This window comes from Aptenodytes forsteri, unplaced genomic scaffold, assembly GCF_000699145.1.
Source record: "Aptenodytes forsteri isolate BGI_AS27 unplaced genomic scaffold, ASM69914v1 Scaffold20, whole genome shotgun sequence".
Taxonomy (NCBI): domain Eukaryota; kingdom Metazoa; phylum Chordata; class Aves; order Sphenisciformes; family Spheniscidae; genus Aptenodytes; species Aptenodytes forsteri.
In genome coordinates this window covers 2,764,487-2,787,897 of record NW_008795523.1, presented here as the reverse complement: position 1 = coordinate 2,787,897, position 23,411 = coordinate 2,764,487, and the positions used below count along the sequence as shown (strand labels likewise).

Sequence of the window (23,411 nt, the reverse complement as noted above, 5' to 3'; positions counted from 1 at the left end):
TAGAGGAATATCTGGGAGCCCTGTGCAGAGCAGGGAGATGTGGAAGAACTGCCCCCTGCGCCCGCAAGGCCCCAACACACACACATTAGCAGCAGCAGTCAGTGCATGGTGGCCTGCGCTACCACCCAGAGCTGAGCCCTGAGAATGCTGCTTCTCCAACACTTAAAAAAAAAAAAAACAAACAGAGAGAAAAAAAACAGAGCAAAAAAAACCCCCAGAATCATCTTCTCCTCTCCATTAAAATATTTCTGCAAACTTTTCAAACTTTTTCCTTTTGTTCACTTCCTTCATTTCCTTAGCTTCTTTTAATAGTAAGACTGAGCAAGGAAATGAAATAAACCCAGAAAAACTACAAAGCAAACATAGAATCGAATCATAGAATGGTTTGGGTTGGAAGGGACCTCTAAAGGTCATCTAGTCCAACCCCCCTGCCATGGGCAGGGACACCTTCGACTAGATCAGGTTGCTCAGAGCCCCGTCCAACCTGGCCTTGAATGTTTCCAGGGATGGGGCATCCACCACCTCTCTGGGCAACCTGTGCCAGTGTTTCACCACCCTCAGCGTAAAAAATTTCTAAAGCAGCACGTTTTGAAACAGAAAATGTTGGTGAACTTTTTTTTAAGACTTGATTCTTTTAAAACCCCAAAGCCCAAGAACATATTGGGATTTCTGCAAAACGCTGTCTGTTCTTTTTTGTCTTTAGTGCTGGAGCAAATAAAAAAATGGTTGTTTTTAATTTGTACATGTTTTTTGCACATGGCTTCTGCAGCTCCTCGGAAGAGCTCATCTCTCCATTTGTATTAAAGGCATTGTCCAGTGTGCCAGAGCCAAAAAAGCCATTAACAGTCTCCAGGCTGGCATCTCTTTAACAGTAACTTCTTTCATAGCCCAGACAAAGTATTAGAAAACATTCAGCATTTTTGAGAGATGATTAACATGATCTAATGGGGCTGTTCTATCTCTGATGTCAGTAATCAAATGTTTTCATCTCACTGCTCACTTTGTATTGGTGTCACAAAATTTTCTGTTGGTTATAAATGTGGCCTGTAATTTCCATTACAGCACATGCAGTCTCACCCATGAGTAAAAAGAAGTTGGATCTTGCTTTGTGCTGAGAAGCCTAAAGCTGCTCATGGACTTTACTGGTAAAAAACAATGTGTGAAAAAGGCTGAGAGAGGGGGCGATAACCATTTTCTCTGCTCACATCAGTACCCAACCCCCATTGCTTGCATGGCAGCCTTCTGGGAAGCCTTGTTTGCACACCCAGGAACCATCGGCTGACAGCCCTTTGGTGGTCGGGGACTTCTGGAGATGTCTTCCCTGGGCAGTGTTAGCCTGGGCAGCAGCCCCATGGTGTTTCTTTTCACCTCTCTCATCTGCCACAGAGGCTAGTTTAAGCTGCGGAGCAGTTTGGGGGTGCTGCTGGCCAGGCTGTTGCATTGGCAGCACAATCCCTCAGCAGTGGTGCCCCTGCCCTCCCATCCCTGGGACCCCAGGGGCAACGTCGTGCTCCCAGACACAAGCACAGGGCTCTTCCAGGTCCCCTTAACACAAGTGTATGTAAATGGCAAAAACTCTAAGGCATCACTTAAATAGAAATTTGCAGAGTTCAGCCTCGCTCGTGCAGCCTGTGTACCTCGCTCCGGCTGCACCAATGAGTTGCAAAGTTAATCACCTCCTTCGTCTCTTTTGAAGCCTCTGCCTATGACAGTATCTCCGCTGCCAGTCTTTCTCCCTGTTTGAAGTCCTTTGCCTGCACAGAACTTACTTTGTTCTCACACTTCTTAGAGATTTAATCTGCTTTCCGCAGCTTGGCATCACTGCGGAAAAGCAAGGTGAAACAGAAAGGAGACGAAAGAAAACCCCAACATCTGAGAGAGCCCATTTTATCTGCTGAGGACCCACGCTGCTCAGGAGATGTGAGTCTCATTTGTCTTCTCCTATTCACATGTCACAGCTTGTGGGGCTTCCTCTACTTTATGTACACTTATTTTGTGTAAGTCAGTCAATATACTGTAAATATAAAATGCTCAAGTAAAATGGAATAATTCTTGCTTTAAGCCATAACTGTAAAATTCTTTCCAAATTTTTCCTGTGAGATCATCAGTAAATCAGTAGGAAGATTCCTATCAGATCATGAGTAAAAAAACAGTCCTCACAAGTACAAATCACTTACCTGTATGTGAATCAGTTTTATTATATCTGTATCCTTAGGTCACAGGATAACCATAGCGATTTTTCTTCTTCACTGGTAGGGTAATTACTGACACTATTTATTGATGTTCCAGTGGGTTTGGCTTTCTAGTGAGTTTTGCTTTTGATCTCATGGCTTTGGGAGAATACCTCAGACCCTCTGCCGGGGTGGGTGCAGGTGCCTCTGTAAGTCCCCCCTGCAAGGGTGACACTGGCACAGCCTGGATAGATGGTGTCACCTGCAGAGGAGCCCAGGAACCAGCTCCTAAAGCCTCATCTCAAGGAATGTCTTAAGGGAGGGAGAGGAAAGTAAGTGAGTCAGTGTCAAATGCATTGCTCTCTTGCAAGTGGAAATAAAGGTCCCGGGAGCCTCCTGATGGCTGCAAGGGTGAAAGCCTGTGCGTGTGTGTCCACCACCACACCGACTGCCAGGATCCGGGCGGCTGCGCGGTCGCTTGCCAAAACCCCTGCTGCTTAAGCTGGGTTTGACCTCCTGCTTTTCACAGCTGGTTTCCTCATGGCTGCTGGAAGGTGAGTGCTGGCTACCCCAGTCCCACGTGCAAGCACAGCCCAATACAGCTGCACCCCTGCTCCTCGCACCTTCCTGGGGTGACTCCGTGCAACCCAGCGTGCCCTGACGCCCACGCCGCCCCCCAGCCAGCCCCAAGCACCCGTGGCCGTGGCAAGGGAGCCGGCATCATCCTGCCCGATGCGAGAGCCCTGGCATGCCCAGGGCTGCACAAGGCCATCTCCTGCATCCCCAGGGCGCGGGGTCTGCGCAGTGCCCCTCTCCTGCCTCACACTGCCTCCTCCGCCACATCTGCATCACCAGGCTATGGTGCAACATATTGTACTCTTTAGGAAACAAGCTCAGCGCTCCTGGAATTAGGATCCAAGTGACGCTGGCTGAATCATAACCTTTAAAAAATAGGAGATTTTTTTTTTTTGTCTATTTTTCCCGCAGTGGAACAAAGCCGGATTTAAAGGTCTGCCGTGGGTGGATGATTGCAACCCTTGATCCCCAGCCAGAAGCATTACATTACATAAAGAGTTTTTTTCTTCATTAGGAATTAATCTGTGTTAACCAACTGTCAACTGCTGGTAACAACCGTTTATTAACATGCTGCCCTCCCCAGACTAGGAGCATTTAACTGACTTATTACATTAGATGTAATATGAAAATGCACTTATCCATATCCCAGGCACGCACGGGGCCCAGCTTTCCGCCTGCCTGCCCACGCATGTGCTGGTGCAGGGGAGCGAGGGCAGCCGGGCAGGGCAGGGCGGGGGCTCAGCCTTCCTCCTGCCTCTCCGCTGCCCGGCTGCAGGACGTGGCCTCAGCTCATCAGAGACTCCCCGTTGGAGAGTCGAGCTGATGAAAGACACCCACCCTGTGAAAGTCCTGCTTTGGATTATACTGGGGGCGTTATTTGCCACCATGGTAGGAACCAAAGTTTGCAGCGATGCAGAAGGCATGGAAAAGCATTTCTATGCATTTATGGAATGCGTGAGTTTATTGATGATTATGTCAGGAGAGTGGTTTACTCTGCCCGGTAGAATTTTTGTAAATGTTCAAAACTAGTCACTCCCGGGCTGCCAGGTAATCTTAACAGGCGTTATGGAAAAGATGGGGCTGTTGTTCATGGATGAGTTATCACCTCTATGTGGTATAATAAGACATTTAATGAAATAGCTGAAAAACATGTATGCCAAAAAAAAAAAATAAAATTCCAACCTCAAACCATGCCGGTTCTTCTGCAGAAGGAAGTGGTGAGGGCAAGCAGGGCTTGTACAGCTTGATTGCAGTGAGGCTGTTGTGAGGCTTTTCTGTAAACAAACTGGGGGCCTTCGAGGACAGTCACAGACAGGGTGGAGGTCACCTAGTCCAAAGAAGTGAAGAGCAGAGGAAACCTGATAGATATCTGCACAAAATTAGGCACCTAAACTTTCCTTCATATCCACTGCAGGTAGCACAGGGCATAACAGACCCAAGTTACAGCAAGGGAGATTCAGCCTGGCTACCAGTAAACACTTTCTAGTTTTAAGGCTGGTTAACCACTGGTATAAACTGCCTGGGGAGGCTGTGGGATTGCAGGTTTTTAAGAGCAGGCTGCACGGGGGTCTGTCAGAAATGATTTAAGTGCAGTCGATGCTGCCTTTGGACACGGGAGCTGGCTGGCCTCCTCGATTTAAGTGCAGTCGATGCTGCCTTTGGACGCGGGAGCTGGCTGGCTGGCCTCCCCACGGCCCCACCAGGCCCGTTTCGCCTGACTGCTGCAGCAGCGCTCGGCATGGCGGCCTTGTCCCGGTGGTGGGGACGTGCCCCAGGTTTACCATTCCTTGGCCAGCAAGGTGTTGGTGCGGGAGCTGGGCTGAGCGTCTCTGCGCTGTGCCAGAGACTTGGCACACACCGAGCCTTTGTGCCGTGTGTGTGTGCTCTGCCCAAGCACCCAGGGACTGAGCTCAGCAGCTTCACCCTCTCCAGCTTTCCCATCCCTTGAGAAACATTTTTTAGCCTCTTTCCCTCTTCTGTGGTTGCCATCAGCTTGTTTCTGGGTGATTCCTGATCTCTTGCAGCTTCATGGGGAGCAGAAATGAGGATCAGGGTACACACCAGAAGATGGCTGGAGGGGTATCTGCTTGGCAGCAAGCACGTCTGAAGTCTTTGAGTCCGTTACCTGCTCTAATGAGAGCAGAAAGCGGAGAGGCTGGGCTGAGATACGGGCGAGGTGCTCAGTGTTGAGGCATGTCTATGTTCAGGGAAGCAACTGGGAAATAGCACCAGGGGCAATTTAACACCACAGTGCTGAGCAGACCTTGACAGCCAGCTGGGTGAGTGAGCCTGAAGGCTCATGAGAAATGAACATCAAGGCATTCAGCTCCGTACAGGCTGAGCCAGGGACCAGGGGCATGCCTTGGAGCGGCCATGAGGCTTCGGGGCAGGCTCCGTACTGGGAACAGACGTGCCTGGAAGCAACTGTGAGCATTTTAGGGCTTAGGTGGCAGCCCATCAGCATGGGATGGAAAGACTGAGGAATGAAACTCCGGATCTAAAGTGCTTCCTGGGTGGCTGCTCCAGTCCTGGGTGCAATGGTGGGTCCTCCTGCGGGCTGCATCCTGGACCTGCACCCACCAGCTGGCCAGGCCAGGCCAGGCCAGGCCTGTCATGGCTGCGTGCCATGCATCTGCACCGTGTTGCTTGATACTTGAAGTGAGGGTAAGCCTCGGACTTCTTTCTGAGGCTGCTTTCTCCTCTGTGAAATCAAATGGAATTTTTTTTTTTTTATTTGTACCAGGCTGTTTTACTGCCTCCCAATTAAATTGCTTCAACTAATTGGTTTATTGGATTCACACGGTAAGGAAACGATCTTACAGACAGAGTTTGTACTTGTAAAACAACCTCAATGGTTTCTTCCCTTGGCAGAGCACCAGCACAAAGGTGGTTTGCACTGGAGCTGTTAGTCACTTATTTTCATGGCTTTTGTCACCAGCTGAGACGTGGGAAGAATATTGACATGCTGTAATGTTTACGTCAGCTTTCTGAGGACTAAGGAAGAGAAAGCACAAACATTACAGCCATGATTAAAGAAAAGCTGGAGAAGTGAGGAGCAGCTGATGGCTTGGCAAAATACTGCCTTTGGCACAGTCACAAAAATACTTACTTTCAGTTGCGAGGGGACTTTTTTCCTCTTCTTGCCTCTTTCCCTTTCCCTACTTTTTCCTCTTTTTTAAGGAAGCCATGTCCTGCTAAGCACTGCATGGCTGGGCCTGCACGAGGGTGGGCAGGAGGTGGGGAGAGCCCTCTGTGGGAGGCTGAGCTTGGGGAAGGGCAAGCTGATAGGCAGCATTGCTCCTGGGAGGCATCACTGCTGGGTACTGTCACCACCAGACAGCATCACCACCAGGCAGCATCACTGCCGGGCACCAGGCACTCCTGTGCATGTTAGTGAGTTAAAGAATGAGACCCACAGAGCTCCTACCCCAGCCTTACTCTGTGTGAGTGGCGGTGAGGGCTCTGGGCAGCTCAGCAGGTGCCATTTCCATTTAGCAGCTCAGTTTAAAATTGAGTTGCACAGTTTTCATGTCTTCTGTCATTTAGGGCACAGAGTGCCCAAGAGCCTGGGGCAGACCATTTAACCCCAAGTAATCAGCACGGCCTCCCATTTCGATCATTTCCTCTGCTTTCTGCGCTGTACACCAGCCCCTCTCCAAACAAACCAGCCCTTTCAAGCAAGGGCTCCTACTCCTACTCCTTTCCTGGGCCACCGCTGGGATGAAAGGGAGGTCTGATGTGGCAGGAATCTGACAGGAAAATCTTGCAAACAGGCACCACATCTGCAGACCAGGGTACCAACGTCCCTCATGGACAAAACACACATGGAGAGCCCCCAGGCCCAGAGGAAGAGAAACCTTTCCTTCAGTGTGCCGTCCTGGGGCCAGATCAGAGCCATTTGGGGCAGGTGAACACTGACCCCACAAAGAAAGGCTCTCACGGAGGCACAGTATGTGGGACCAAGCCCTGAGAAAACATCTTTTGTCACCTTTCCCAGGGTGGCAGTTTCCATCCGTGTCACCATCATGGCTGAGGGTGATGGTTAGGGTCATGACCATCCAAGGCGGTTAGTGTCTCCAGATCTGGCCCAAGCAGGAGTTTCCTTTTCTCCCCACGTAGTCTTACAAAGTCCTCCTTAGCACCGCACCGGAGCATCTAACAATATGTGTTAGATGCCGAGGCTACTATCTGGTGCAAATGATATGGTCTTTCTCTTGTCCGGTTTCTCAGAGAGTGTCTTGTCTCCCTGCCTAATGGGTGAATAACTCTGCCTTTCCCATTTTGTGGAATGGCAGCTCTCCTGAAACTCTAGATGAAAAAAGAGCAGTATTTTTACTTGGAGGCTGCTGCAATTACAATCTGCGCGTGGCACTGAAGGTCTCCTCCCAACTGTACCTATAAAAATGTGGTCATTATGCACCTTAATAAGAAAGGTTTAAAATTTCATCGTTGAAGTGAATTTGGACCCTAATAAAAATCCAGATAAAATGGAAAGAGCCAGGAGGCTAGAGAGTTTTAGAGCTCTAGTGTTCTGTCCCATTTCCCAAAATATATTTGTTCAAATAATTCAAACTGTCGTTACAATTAACTTGTCCTTTCATTTCCCTCTCTGAATTCCCTCTAGGTAAACACACAATTTTCTTCTATAAATCTGCATGACAAGTAGAGCAGTAAAATCTCTTTTTTTTTTTTCCGCATCATTTATATGCATTTTGCACGGATTGAGTTGCCAGGCACTTTTCCTAAGCTGATTTCTATGGTTGCAAGTGCGCATATCCACACACAGAGACCCCTAAAAGACTTGTGGGAGAATTTGGACAACTGGCCAAGATGAGCCTTACACATTTTCTCAAAGGCAGGAAATCTTAAAAATCAGGCATCAAATTATCTGCTAAGGGCTTTGCTGCTTGCTCCGAGGAGCGGGCAATGCAGGGCTGTCCTGCTTCCTGGGTACTTTGCAAAGGGAGGGCTGGGGGACACCTTTCGTGGCATGCCAACGATGTAGCCCCCATCTCTCCAGTGCTGGCAGGACGAGCCAGGAGATGGGGGGGACACCTGGGGGCTGTGTACGTCTCCTCATGTTGGTGTGGAGGGGCCTCTGCCAGGTGTTTCTCTGCCCGGGGCTGCCGCAGGCATGTGGCTCCCGCGTGAAACCCTGGCTAAGGACCAGCTAATGACACACATGGCCAGAACTGAACCCAAACCTCTAGCCAAAACGGCTATATCACCTGCACCACACCACCCCTCACAACCGGCCCATGGCTGGTGGACATCTCACCACTTCTGGCAGAGGATAGCTTTTTCTTGCCCAAATCAAGGAGTGCCACATGGTGACGTGGGATGCCCAGGCATCGAGTCCCTTGGGAAGGCTGGGTCCTCCGATCCTCGCCTCCGCAGCGGGCTCTGCTCAGCCTGGCGGGGGGCCCCCCTGCACCGCCACAAAAGCCAGACACCAAGAGAGGTGCCTTGCCCCCTGCTCGTGCACAATTTCCCTCCCCACCCTTCTCACTTCATCTGAAATGGTAATTCCTCTGACCAGGAAAGTAATGACCCTGATACATTATTTCAAATGTCATTTTTGCAAAGGAATTAATCAGCTTAGTGTGAGACCGGATTACATTTTAATTTTAATAGTGCTAAAGTCTTGCTGTTTTTTAAATACATTTTTCTGTTCTTTAAATTTCAGCAGGGCAGCATCTCACTTAGTTAGACTGTACTTTGCTGTAATCTCTCCATTGTGGAAATTTGACAGACAATAGCCATTATTCAGTCATCCAGGTATCAGCCTCGCCCGTGCATATTTACTTTAGTCCCATTGTCTGCATTAGGGATAATAGCTGAGATCGGGCAGCCGGGACCTCAGAGCGGTTTTATCTTCCATTGATAAGTGTGGAGACAATCTTTTCAAAGGCACAAAGGAGGAATTAAATGACAAGTTCTCATTTATAGTCAAATGGAGATTGAGATATATACCTGCCATTTGGGCTTTTGAAAATGTGCCCTTAAATGTAAAGTAATTATTAAAATTTCTTCCGTTGTGGGCTGCAGTTTTCACAAAAGGTCTCTGTAGCTTATAGCTGTAATTAACGGCTCAGTTTTCCCAAGGAGCTCTGCATACTGCAAAGTACTTGCATGCTTCCACTACATTTCTTCCACCTTTTGAGATGCTTTTTATTTAAAATCAATTACAAATGAGGTGTTTATTCAAATCCTTTACCCCAGGCATTAGCTCATAGGTAACAGATCTCCAAACAGAATTAAAATCACATTTTAAAGTTCATACCATGAAATGGGCTCTTTTCCACCCTTTCCATCTGTTATTTTATTACCAGGTTTGATTACAGCGATCAGCACAGTGGATTGTACACATTGTACCACCAGTTTAGCATCAGCCTTTCTTGCAAACTTCTCAACACTTGCTTTTTCAGAAGGAAAATGTGAGAGAACCCATAATTTTTGCCAATACCTCATTTCTTGGCCCTTGGCTGGCAATAAGAGCCTTTTTTCAATTCAACATAGTAAGTTCTCTGGGCATAATAAATGGTAGTTTACATACAATATATTACAATTTCATATGTACACTATTTAACATAGGTACATGTCCCAGTGTATTCCTTCTTTATATGCTACCTGCATATACATTATACATATGTGTACACATCTATATATAGTTACTTTCTTTCAAAGACATGATTTGCTTAAAAGTAAGTAAAAGTACAATGGAGCCAGACGCAGGATGAGCGGGGCCGACATTTTCTCTCTTCGCAATTGGACCAGGTTATTCAGAGAAGGCGTATTCATCAATGAGCTTCATTTGCACAAATCCCTTGTACACTTCTGAAAATCCTGTCCTTTGCTAGGTTAATTGTCCAGATGCTCGGTGCTTCGCAGAACTGGGTTGTATCTATCAAACAGTATTCAGAGCCTAGCTTCAGGCACTATTTCTCAAAACATTGGTTGGATCTTGCAACTAGAAGTTAGACAGTGCTCATGGAGTCTCTTGTAATCCAGGGGAGATGAAAGGTGAAATACATTCTCAATACCACACTTCAAATATTTCTTCTAGCTTCATGCCTAACCACTCTCCTCTTAATAAGCAGAAAAATACAATTCATACACTGCCTGAAGGAGATGTCTTGTTTTTATTTGCATCTATACTTTTCATCTATTGTTTTAATGAATAATATACCCTCCTTAATGGTTTTATAAGCTGTATAATTGTGGCTGGTAGAAACAGACATCAATCTCTATCAGTTAGGTACACATGCATATAAAATAACAGTAAGGTAGCCTCTCCAAAAGATGTTTATTAGCTGGCATTTAAACTACAGGCAGCTCTAGTACAAAGATGGTAGGACCTAAAGGACTGTCTTTGTCATCACATAACTTCTAAGGGAACAGGAGATGTAATAAAAAGAAATGGCAAAGTAAAGCACTAGGAATTCTTTTTTTTCTTTTGTATGCCAGGGGGCATTATTCATTGACAGTGCTCACTTTTTGGCTGTTGGGCTACATTTATCTCTGGTGTAATATCATTATAATGTGGGGGAGTTATCTGGCTTAATATCATTATAAGGAGGGGGAGATACCCGCTTTCTTCCAGCTGGACTGATTCAGAGGACACATTTGAAGAACTCACTGGTAACTAAGACAAAAACCTTTGGATTCCCACTGGGTGACCTGCTCAGAAATCATAACCATGCCCCACACACGTGCTAGTTAAGCAAGTTAAGCCCCTCGGCACCTCATGAGGTAGGTAAATGTTATTGCTCCCCACTTTCCAGATGGAGGAGACGAGGCACTGAGAGGTTAAATGGCACGTGCCATGGGTAAATGCAGAAAGACTGGCAAAATGGGGGGCACAGGAACCGAGCTTCTCACTCCCCGCACTGGTGACTTCATGGTGCAGTTCTGCTGCCTTCTCTCAGCAAAGGTCCTTTCACCACGCTGTCCTGCTGCCAGCTGCAGCGTTGGTTCCTGTTCTACACTCAAAACTGCTAATGATGAAGAATGCACACTGTTATGTCCAGGCTTTAACCTCTCAAAAGATGAGTGGGCTATTTCTTTAATATTCTTTGCATCTTTATTGTAGTGATCTTCACCTGTCGATGTGAGAAGTATCCAGGTTTCAGCTCCAAGAAGAGCAATGTGTGGTAAATGCACTGACCTGGTGGCTCAGGAGAGAAGTGGCCGGCTGGGATACAGGGCAATCCTTCCTTTCAGATACTGTCCTTCCATGGCTCCTCTTCTTGCCAGCGATTTCAGGGCTGTATTTTCTTACTTTTATTACCACAGAACTCCATTCATGTCAGTTATTAACATGGCTGATGAAAGGGGAACACAGTTGTTAATTTTAGTTTCTCTCATCCATTTTGTTTCCAGTAAATCAGTGCAACCATCAGTGTGACTTAGGCAGCAATATTTGAGGCACAAGGGGAAAACCTGGGTATTGTTGAGAGCCTGGAGTTGACACTTCCCTGCCATCTTCTACATCCCTTGGGATTTAGGACATAAGAATTACTGCTATGGTAAGCAGAAAATTTCACACGCCAACAAATAGTTATGGTTTTATTAGTATTTTTGTTTGCTTTTCCTTTATTCATGTGATTTATCTGATTCTTCATGGCCCAACCCCGGTCAGATGTATAACTTAATCTTATCATTGAGTCAGCTTCTAACCTCAGTCCTGGGTCTTCACGCTTCAGGGTCTGCCCACCCCACTGAGTTTCAGTTGGGTAACCAAATGTTTTGATGAACATAATCTCCACCACAGCCAAAAACTCATGGTGTTTTCTAAAAATAAGGAGCACACAAACGTGGACATAGTTGTCTTGTTGCTATCATGTTTCTACATTCGGGTTTTGCTGTCAGTGTTGTTAGCAAAGGAAAGGGAGATATCACGGGATGAAAAATGAAATGCCAAGCACAGAAGCTTGTTACAATGCTCTCCAGCAGCTTCAAAGGACTTACATCGACATTGGAGCCAGAGGCTAGACAGAGTCTCATTGAATCCTGCAATATTATTCTTGGCCATTTCATCTCTGACATGCCTACGTTTCTGCAGAGAGGTTCTGGCAGACATCTCTCCCTCTTGATCCAAAATGCCTGAACAGAAGGACAATGTGTTGATTGGGAGAGGCACACTGGGATATACAATTTCTCTGTGGGCTGCACTTTCCTCACAGGGGTGAGGAAAATCCTTGACAGCCACCAGTGCTCCCCTCAACACTGTTTTCTGCTTCTGCAGAGAGAAAGTGATGGTCCCAGAGACACTGCCCATTCACCATGTGCTGACTGTACATGCTACATGTCAGCTTCCCCTCTCATTTCAGAGGGGAGGTGCTACATATCATGTGCTGTGCTTAAGTTATATGGAGAACACATGCTTAAACTTCCCTGTTTTCATTACCCATGTACTCTGGGAGCCACCTTCTGTGAGTCTGTGGGCTTCTTTGCTCTGCTTCATCATGACTCCTTACTTCTAATCTTGAAAAAAAATGACCACCCACTCAAACATACCACCTGCACTCTTGTAACCAACCTTGTTGATCCTGGCCAGTCAACTGTCCTAACGGTATCGATGAAGGTCCTATCCAAAGAAAGCAGAATTTGGACCCTAAGAGGAGGTATTCTTCATAAACCAATGAAAGAAATATCATGTTCATATGCTAAAGAAAAATAAAAGGATTTGCTCAAAAGCAGAGATTTTGAAAAGGAAAGGCCTCATTCAGTTCCCTTACAGGAGATGCACTGTCCAGACCTCCCCTTGCAAGTTGCATTTGTCTAATCCCTGACAGCCCATGTGAGCACTGTCTCTGGTTGTCCATTGAACAGCAGGTACCACCAGCGTGGCCGGCCCCAAATGACTATACAGCACCTTTTGGGTGAATTGTGAGCACATATTTTCAAGTATGAGAAATGACGTGTCATAAAGCAAACGGGAGCTGGGGTGTGGGTTGGAAAGCAGCCAGCACAGCAGGTTCCTCCATGATGCCTGTGCACGGAGTTGCCCACTGGAAGACATGTCCTACCCTTCACCCTCCAATGAAGCAATAAAATAATCAGTTTTCTGGCTTTGCATCCAGATTAGACCAAAAAAGAACCAACAAAAGAGATTTTTGTAAATGACTTCTGCTTCAGTCACTGCTGTGCCAGCATGCTTAGCTAAAGACAGACCAATATATCAAATTAAAAAATATGTAAGTGCCTGGAAATATTAATCTTGAGTATTTATCAATTGCATGAGTGTTCTGGATGATGCACAAGCCCACATGGCCCTTCAGGCCTCTCTTCCTTGATGAATTAGATTCATTGCTCATAGCTAAGTGCACAACCATCTTTTCTTGTTTTTCTTCCTCTAGGACCATCTGGTTTCTTGTATATCCTGCCAGGCTGTTGGCATCAGATTCACTGTAGTTTCCATCCAGCATCATAGTTTTCGAATGAGGTATTCCACACGTACATGGAAACTAGGAACATAAACAAGAAATATAGCTGAACACTGGAAGAACACATTAGCAATAGAAATTATGCCCTTCTATTAACAGACAGCCTGTAAACAGTTGAGCTTGAAATTTTAATTGAGATACTGTAAGTTTCTCTTTGAACAAAAAAGTCGCTATTTTTTTGGCTTGTGTTCCAAAAGGAAGCGACGTGGTTTAGCTACGCTGCTTGGACAAGCAGCTACAGAAAAGATTAGAAAAATGCTTTAGCAGACATAAAAACTAACCAAAAGGTTTTCTTAGTGAGCTCTGTTCAGCCTTGCCATCTTGAGATTCCTTGTTTTGCAGTCTTTGTGTTTATAAATATTCAAGGACAAGATGCAGTTTTACCTATGGAAATGGCTTATCCAGTACATGTTATGGAAAAAAAAGGGCCAAGTTCTGGTTTCACAGATTCACGTGTTTTCTTTGTAAATCTGATTTTAAACCAAGGAGAGGACCAGGTAAAAGCCTAATGTAAAATCCCAGCTCTGTTGAAGTTAATGTCAAAACTTGCATTGACTTTAGAAGCACCAGCATGCATCCCACAAGTCTAAAAAAACCAATGAGTACAAGTAGAATTCTGAATAGCAAATACTGTCTTCTACTGTTTAAAATCTGCACGTTTTCTGTCCCAGCAATATGGATGATATATTTGTATGCAATGAAAACGAACTCCAAAACCTCCTTTCTGCTAGGAGTTCCTGCCTCTGATTCCCCAGAGACTGCTTTCCTTACCCAATAATACTTTGCCCCCAATTCCCTCCTCCACCAACTTTGATGTGTGGGTTTTCCAAGGACTTGTTTTCAAGGATAAGTTCAGCTAAAATAATTAAGTATATATACACAGAAATGTATATATCCTGAAAAAAAACATATATATATACACACAAAAATGTATATATACCTGAACATGTAATGTTCAGGATATCACTGGAAAACTCTGCACCCTAGGCTATTTCTTCAAATTATTTAACCTACAGATCATATTGCTTACTGAAAACCTAAAAATCAACTTAAGAATTGTTTTCTGTGTTCTAGTCATAGCCAAATGATTTGGTATCAGCAGATTGTGTGCAGAAAAACATGACAAGTTTGTAGCCCATTTGCTCTACTTGTTAGACCCATCACTCCAGGAATTTTTTTGAGCCCTCCATGTGTACAGCTGAACATCAGTTGGGTTTTAAGATGTATTTTATACTAAGTAGGTGTACCTCAAAAAAAAAAAAAAAACAAACCACCAAAAAACCACAGGGAAGAATTACATTAGGCTCTTTATCATCAACTGATGACAGGTCTGGGAGATGGTGGGTGGGTGGAAGGGAAAGCGGTTAACGGCAATAAGCTAATTGCTGCAGGACCCAGCAGAGAAAGAAATTCTGCAGATTTACTCTTAGCCCTCAGGTCAAATTACAGTTCCCATGGCTTCATGTACATGTGATGACAGTCACCCCTATGGACAAGGGAGCCTAACGTACTGGAAACCCACCTCCACAGTCTTAAATTACACCCGTCTTCACATAGGCACATACATGCAGAAGTATGCTACATAATTTCACTCTGCAGCAATTTTAGTCTATGTCTACACTAATAAATTAAACACTGCCAGAGAGCCTCCCTGGGCATGGGAACTCAGCTGACAATACTGTTAAAGCGTCAGAAATGTCTCTGAATTTTCGCCAGGCCAACAAGCACCAAAAAGTTCCCCTGTACAGTTCAGGAATAAGCATGGGCCACGGACCATTTGCCACAGGCAGTTCACAGCAACCACTCCGATTTTGAGGGAAAGAAGGTTTAGTTTTAGATACTCCATGCCCATCAGCCTTGGCCCCAGGCACATTTAATTTCTTAATGTAGACATAACATAGAGCTTTTTTCTGGGCAGCCTAACATATTCATATTAGGGTTTTTTGGGTCTTTCATAGGGAAGCAGCATTGGCTGACAAGATCTACCTTTACAGTGAGAAATGTCTCCTCTGCTTCTTCAAGAGCACTCACCTACATTTTGCCACAATCCCCTCAAATAATGCTGCTTATTATCTATGTTCCCGTTACCACCACTGAGGATTAATATTGTCACATGCTGAAGACTGGATAAAATATTTTACCTTGTGTAGTAAAAAGACATTTGCTGAATATAGAATTCAATGCACAAGACTCAATAAAGGGCAGATTTGTGATATAAATAACAAACTATGCCATCACTGGATGTGGGAAAACATTCCTGAAAACTTAGCAGAACAGTAACAAACCCTCTCAAGTTCATTTCATCCCTCCAATACGGTTAAAGACAAAGGACAGGGGGTTTTGCCTTTTAAAAAAATACAGGTTTATTCTAGGCAAGTCGAACCTAGCAAGGATGATTTTTGTTATTTCCTGTGTACTGTCAAGACACCATCTTCTTTGGACACGGGAAGTCTGAGCAGGGCTGGCTAAAAGGCCACAGACCACTGCTCACACGCAGAAAGTGAGACACACTTGACTCGCTGTGCTTGCACAGAGCATCTCTACCTTGTGTTGCAGAGAAATGCTGGGCCCTGGGTGGGGACTAGGATGGGGGCATAGATAAATCAAGATACGCAGGACCTGTTCAAGTAGCTTTCCAGAATCACACTATTGTTGAGAGGGCCTTGGAGAGAGGTAAAATTTTGTCACAGGACTCTGTTGAATTTATTCCAATCGCTTTTTAAAATGTATTTAACTAATTTTTTTATGAGATGTCAACTAGGAAAGGTACTGGGCTGATAGGTGGTCTATTCTGTACTTCAAGGAAGTCATAGGAAGAAATGCAAGGGGAAGAGAAGGACACGCAAAGCCAACAGAGTAGTTCAGAGAGGGAAATGTCATGGTCAAATCATATGAAAGATGATGTCTGCATTGACATTTCTGAAAGGCTCATACAAATTTCTCCACGAGTCAACGGCAGTAGGTGACCAATGTTACCTGTGAACTAATGTGGGGAGTCCCTAATGGGAAGAAAGAAGCTGTAAAACGTGGTGATATTCTGGGTGTGTGGAGTCTGAAAAAAAATTTGGTCCCAAGCCTTAGTGTTCAAAAACTGATGGTGTTTTGTTTAATTACAAAGAAGAAGGGCTCACAGGTCTGTAGGATAATTCAGGCTGGAAGGGACCTCAGGAGGTCTCTAGTCCAACCTCCTGCTCACAGCAGGGCCAGGTTGCTCAGAGCTGTATCTGGTCAGGTCTTGAAAAACTCCAAGGATGCAGGATAAGACATTTCATAGCACATTAAAAAGTACAAGCATAAACTTGGCTGGCTGTTGTTTGTGTTTGGTAATGGCGAACAACTCCACTATTGAATTCAGTTTCCAGAGTAAAGCTGACTGTACAAGGAGGAAATGAATTTGCTCCGAATAACTCCTTTAGCTTAAAAATATAGCAATTGTGGCAGCTGCAGTGAAGTATCAGATTTGATACTTTCCCCTCTTGTCATCCCCCCACAGTTCCAGGTTGTAGTCTTCCCCAGTTCAGGTCACGTTCTCCTCTTCTCCGATGTTTCTATGAACACCCATGAGACCAACTCCTGCTTTTCTGGTGTTAGCAATTTAGCCTGAGATGGAGTCCTCTAAACAGATCCAATTATACACACATGGATGTCAATGTTTTCCCATTTATAGACACAAATCAGTCAATATAAAGACCAGATCATCTGTAAGAAAAAAAATGAATAAATGGATGAACAAACCAAAAGTTTTTCTCACCTTTTCCTGGAGTTTCCTCTCCTTCCGCTCTTGCGCTGTAGTCAGGTAATTCACTGCTGCATATTCCAGCACCGAGAGAAAGACAAACACAAAACTGACCCACAGGTAAATGTCTACTGCTTTGATGTAGGAAACACGGGGCATGGAGGCGTTCACCCCAGTGATGATCGTGGACATGGTCAGCACAGTGGTTATCCCTGGAAAGAACCAAGAGAAATAAATGTTATTTATTTACATTCCATACAGTCCATAAGGCTTTTGTCTCAAGAAAAACAGAAATTACGCTCTACATGATGCTTTAAAAGACACTAGATATGAATATGATATAGACACTGTGATAAGTATCTCTGCTGCCAATGCAGAACTGTTCCACTGCCTGCACTTCTGTGCGCATGATGGGTTTAGTTTTGAGGAGTAACGGAGCAGCCATCATTTTGCCAGGAACAGCATTTAACTCCCTCCTTAACCTCTAATGTTTTAACACAGTGCTTAGAGTCAGGTCTCCTAAGACCAGTGGTGACAAGGACTCCTGTTTCCTAGCTGTACCAATCTGTGTTACAGGCACTGCCAGAAAGCAACCTAGTATTGACTTTTGGTCACAGCTAAAGAGGATTTGATCTAAACCACTGATCTTAAAAGGGACGTGCAATAACGATAAAATGTTTTGCATGAAACAATGCAAAAGAAAGGCTTTATGTTTTTACCTCTAGGAATATTTGTCTACAGTTCAGGCTGTGGGAATCAAAAAGCTTTGAACAACCACCATTGTGTTATATATATATATATATGTGCGTGTGTGCATGTGTATGTGTTTATAAACATATATGTATGTATTTATGCTTATATACATATATATGTGTGTGAATATGTGTATATATATACACACATGTAATATATAAATATATATATATTTAGACAGATATAGATAAAATCCTGCAAAATAGTATATACTTTGTTTGGATTGTTGCAGAGAGAAAAATATTTACAGGTTCCCAAAGCCACTTAAATAGACAAAACAGAGCCAAAAAGTATTCATAGCTGCTTCAGCCATTTCAAAACTGTGACCACTGTAAACACAGCTACTGTTGTTCACTTTTCATCAGGATCTAATTTTTTTTAAAATAATAGCCAATGAACACATTTCTTTCAGTGGAGCAGACTCTCAACTGCCTCTTCTCATATGTTTGCTGCAGCGCATAGCTCTCTAAGTGAGACAAACTTGTGGGGCTAAAATACTGGTTTTATGCTTTTAGTATTGGAAGCCTTACACATTAACATTCAGAGATTTCTCCTATTACATTTTTGCCTTCCTCTAACCTCTGCATGGAGTGATAAACAAATCGGCTTTTTTTATGCTCAGCTGAAAAAATTTCCTCCAGTCCTGATGTAGACAAATCTCCTCCTGATGGGTTTTAGATGTCCAGAGAGGCAGATTGGTGTGCACAGGATTTTCAAGCAGCTCCTTCTTCGCTTTCCCACTCCCTCAAATGAGAGACCTCCCTACCCCAGAAATGTTGGGCCCTCAGTGGAAGGCACCCTTGGGAGAGGAGAAACCCAACCTCTGCCTCACCTCCGGGCTGGTGGCCTCTCATCCTCAGCACTGCAGATGTGAGAGAAAAGCTACGTTCCCTTCACTGCCCCACTGTTGTCCGAGGCGTGATGTTACAGAGATGCCCTGAGCGTCCCCAGGGGCACACCAGATGGAGGGACACCTAAGTCCGCAGGTGCCAATAGGACTAGATCCCTTGCTGCCTTTCTTTCCCAACTTGTGAAGATGTGCCACATTGGTACCCTCCAGGCAGCCTGGAGAAAGCCACCGGCCACAGCACCAGTGCCGGCTGGTTGGGAAGACACATGCCTGGGCTGGGACACCGGCTGTGGCAGCTGGGACATGGCAGGATCCTGCTCATGAAAGGCACTCACGAAAATTGTAACAGAAGCCTTTAACTCCCTGCAGGTGCCTAAACTCCTGTGAAACTCTACCCTCACCGATGGCAATGCCTGTCTCAGAACTGCAGGACTGGACAACAGGGAAAAATCTTGATTCATTGACTCATAAATACTGAAACCTCTCTTCTCTGCCCAACTTTATTTTTAAAACCACAGCCCTTTCTGTCCTGAGCTAAGTATACATCAGGAGGACTGCTTAGCGATGAAGGACTTAAGACAAACTGCAAGTTTTACGCTATATTAATCATCAGATAAAACAAACATTTGCTTGCCCAATATGTTTAACGATCAAAATGAACAGTTCCCCTTCCTGCCAAAACTTCCACATTTCAAAGATTTTCACGCAGTCATGGCTTGTTGCAGTTGCTCTCACCCAAAGAGACTCTGGCAGGAACTGCTCGGCGATCGATCCAGAAGGACACCCAGGACAACATGACCATGAGGGTGGCAGGGAAGTAGGTTTGGAGCAAGAAGAAGAAGATGTGTCGGCGTAAAGTGAAGTTTATGTAGAGGCGATTGTACCAGCCTTTGAGAGAGGAGGAAAGCCAGAATCAGTGAGAACAGCCTGGATGGTAGGTACAGAGAGACAAGATCTTTATTCTGATTTTTTATTTCTAAAGGGTAGTGAAAAGAGAAACTGATCTGTCAAAACATGTATTGTCCAGACCATGGAGACTACAGTTCAGTGACACATAATCCCAAGAGCTTTCTCACAAGTAGTTAATACAGCATCAGCTTTAGCAATAGCATTAAATCAGAAAAGGCCATACCTGTGCTACTGTAGAAAGCCAGTCTCGATGTAGTGTGGAATTTTTGTATCAAAAACTGAGACAAAGAAATCTTTTCATCAGTTTTCAGAGATTCATTCCCATTTTTCCAATACAGCATCAAATCTTCATCAGTGTAAGCATCTTAGGGAAAGAAGAAACATGATGTGATGTGACTTTAGCTTGGAGGGGAAGCAAAAGTTAATAGATCCAGACAAAAGTGACAAACACAAAGGCATCTTTGGCATGATGTAATGCCACAAATAAGTTTGCTAACAACAGCAAGTTAAAAAGATCTTGCCATATGATATACTATGACAACAACGACAACAACGACAACAACAACAAATCCAGGTCATCCTGATTCAGTGAAACAGATCCTCTTTTTACTCCACACTGATGAAATGACAGCTAGAATGGTACTTTTCTGCGCATCACGTATCAAAAATCATAGACAAGTAATTGCTAACTGATAAGAATAACTCAGGAAATAGTCAGGTAAAACACCTGAATTTAGAGGAAGGAGGAAACACAGACACCTCAAACTATCTTAGAATGACAAAAGCAAAAGTGACAGGTGTGATTTGAAGCAAAAGTCTAGAAATATTTGAAGACTGTAAATGAAAAACTTAAAGAATTAGTTAGCGCACTAGGTAGCAAGAATGGGGAATGAAAAAAGGGTTATCAAGATGGCCGGGGGCTGGGGCACATGGCATAAGATGAGAGGCTGGGGAAGCTGGGTTTGTTCAGCTGGAAGGAGTCTGTGGTAGGGTCCAACTGCTGCCCTGCTGGGGGTCATACAGAAGATGGAGACAGGCTTTTCTCACACTCTTCTCTGAGATGCAGAGTGAATGGACAAGAGGAAAGGGATGCAAGCTGCAGCAAAGGATTTTTTTCCAAGCAGGTAAAAGGAAACTTTTTCAGGATGAGGGCTGTCAAACATTTCAACAGGTTGCACAGAAAAGTTGTGGAGCCACCATTACCTTGGAGATTTTCAAAACCCAACTGGACACAGCCCTGAGCAACACACTCTAAAGCTCCCTGCTCTGAGTGAGGTGTTGGAGCAGCTGACCTCAAGACCAGCCTAAAACTCTCCTCCCAATCTAAATTACCCTATGATTCTGTGATTCTGTTGTTCGTAGAGGAAAATTTCAGTTAAATAGCTGGAGGACCTCAAAACAATTAGAGGTTAGTCTTGGCACACCCTGGAGAAAGTTTACAGAACAGCCATGAAAATCTTACTGTTCAAATCAATTTCTCTGCAGAATAATTCCTTCCCAAAGAAGCTGAGCCCAAGTCACAGTGTTTGCAGGACCAGGATTATATCATACATAAACCACATGGGTGACAAAATCTAGAGAAAATTAATGATCATTATACTCAACTTTTTACTGTGACACCTGAAGCACCACCTTCCCATCAGAAGCAATGAACAGAGGAAAACTTCTCCCCCAGATTTCTCATCAGCAAGCTGCTGAGAACCAGTATATGTTGAACATTTCTGTTGGTGTTTTTTTTGAAAGTGCCATCTACTAAAAGTCATACAAGGATGCTTTCCTTGCAAATTCCCCTGTCTTGCAGCATAAGGGCTAGATATACAACAGAGTAAGTCAATAGAAAGACTCCCAGTAACCCTGGTGAACTTTTTTTTCAGGCTCTAAAATAGACTATAATTTGAAATGTGTCCAGTCTATGTGTGTGCAGCCAGCCATGGAGCATGTCTAGCTAGAAACACAAGTACAACGTACAGCTTTCCAGCTCCAGCGAACATGTCTGAGAGTCCAGGGGGAAGCGGCTGAAGTCCATGTTACACATTGCTGTCACTGTGATCCTAGAAGTCGAAAATGAGAAAGGTTGATTTCTATGAGGAGCAATGAAGGGAGAATGTTAACACAGATAAATCATTCTGCAGCTTTAAAGCTAGCAGTTATGCATAATGTTAGCATAAAATCCCCAGGAAAATGCCTACCAATTCTCCAAGTCCAAGTGAGATGGATTATACACAGACACTCCAAAGGAAGCTGTAATTTCAATACCTATCAGGGAACTAAAGTACTATCTTGGGCATTATAGTAATACTAATGTCAGTATGGATACTTCCACCATGTTTTATATCCAATTATTTCCCTACAAGAGAACAACATAAAATAACTTCACTGTTTACATTTGAAGGTTGCTTTATGTCCAGTTTGATTAAGGTTTTCTCATTTTCCCCATTGCTCAGTTCCCTCCATAGCCACCCCAACAATGACCCAAGCCTGCGGAACATGACCAACTTTATTGCAAGCGAGAAAATTCCTCCAGTATATACATTACTAAGGCAAAAGCAGTTTCTTTCAGTCCTCAGTCAAATTCTTTTAATCTGAGGGGTGTATTTCTGGGGCAGGGGGTGTAAAATGGGTGCAGCTGTTTTTCAACAAGTGAGATTTGCCTCTGTTAAGTTTGTGTCTTAGCTAAAGAGCTGCAGCAATCAGAGCTCCCAGTTTTAAATGAGTCCGGTTGTGCACAACGTTACGTAAAAAGTCCTCCAGTGCGTCACTGAACTTTCTCTTGTGGACAGATTTGCAGTGGAGCTTCCGATTTAGTAGGGGCAAATCCGCTGTGAGTCATCATTTCAGAGGCCGGCTTATGTTGGCCGTCACCATTTTCTAGATTCATTGCAGATGTTGATAAAGAACTTTTCTTCTGTTCAAGGGATTGTGATCCAAATCCTACTCTAACCTACACACTCATTGCCCCTGAAAAGTGCATGCTGTTCATTTTAACTATAAAACTAGAGCAGAATTTTGCCATATGAGCTAAACATAAAGAAGCTTTCCGGGGATATGCTCCAGAAGGTATATTGTAGCAATGACTTCCCATAGTTGTGTGTAGCTTTTAAACATTGCATAACTCAGCCTCATTACAATGTGCTATTTTCTTTCCTCGGGGTCACCTAAACTGTGGCACAGCCTGTGGTCATTAACAATTTATTACTCAGGGGCAGCACGGAAACTCAGCTTGTCAATAAGATATTCCTCAACTAAAGCCCAGTGCCAACCCCATGCAGATATCTCAAGACATCTTGAGATATCTTGGAGGACATTTCCAATGCCACTGGACACCCATGCTTGGGCAGCCGGACCACGTTCTAAGTGTCCTAAACACCACCAGGCCCAAACATCATGCAGATTCTTGTTCTCCTTGGATTTTATGAATCAAATTATCCATTTAACTCTCTCTCGTGCAGTCAGCTGTGGTTACTCACATCCTTCTCTCTCATGGGGTAACATTAGAAAGTCACATCAGCTCCTCAACAGCTCACAGAAAACTTTGAAAGTAAAAACTCTGCATGTAGGCAAATGAGTAGACCTGAGCAGAGCTAATGTTTTCCATTAAAAGTACTTGTTCCTTCATTTTGGCTGTTGAGCACTGCTAACTAGCGGCATGATGCTGGCTTCAGCACACGAGAACTGCGGGATGTGAGCAATGGAAACCAATATTCAGTTACAATGAATATTCTTCTGTAGAGAAGGTCCCTACCCTCCTCCTGTTCTTCTCCCCTCGGTGCTGACCCAAGCTTACATCTAACCTCCTTCTTCATTTTTCTTTCTCCTTCTTGTCTCTCCTGCTGCGTGGCACCTTCATCCTCATCCAGTTCTAATAAAATAGACAGCGTCTTTAGGTGCTTAGTTAAGGTGTGAGTAATCAGACCTTTCATGCAATAAATGGATTTATTAAATGGGTTCAGAACAGGGAAAGTGTTCCT

At 44.4% G+C, this 23,411-nt stretch overlaps 1 protein-coding gene across 1 annotated transcript in view; it reads right to left on the bottom strand.

Moving 5' to 3' along the window:
• Positions 1–12,907: 12,907 nt before the first annotated feature.
• The window catches only part of LOC103901103 (gamma-aminobutyric acid receptor subunit rho-2), a 40,228-nt gene continuing 29,724 nt past the window's right edge, over positions 12,908–23,411 (bottom strand). Inside the window, exons 5-9 of the mRNA XM_009281940.1 lie at positions 21,412–21,494; positions 19,667–19,807; positions 19,270–19,422; positions 16,947–17,143; positions 12,908–13,216 (exon numbers count right to left, since the gene is read on the bottom strand). Of these exons, the coding sequence (XP_009280215.1) occupies positions 12,908–13,216; positions 16,947–17,143; positions 19,270–19,422; positions 19,667–19,807; positions 21,412–21,494 (883 nt within the window). The remainder of the gene's footprint in view (positions 13,217–16,946; positions 17,144–19,269; positions 19,423–19,666; positions 19,808–21,411; positions 21,495–23,411) is intronic.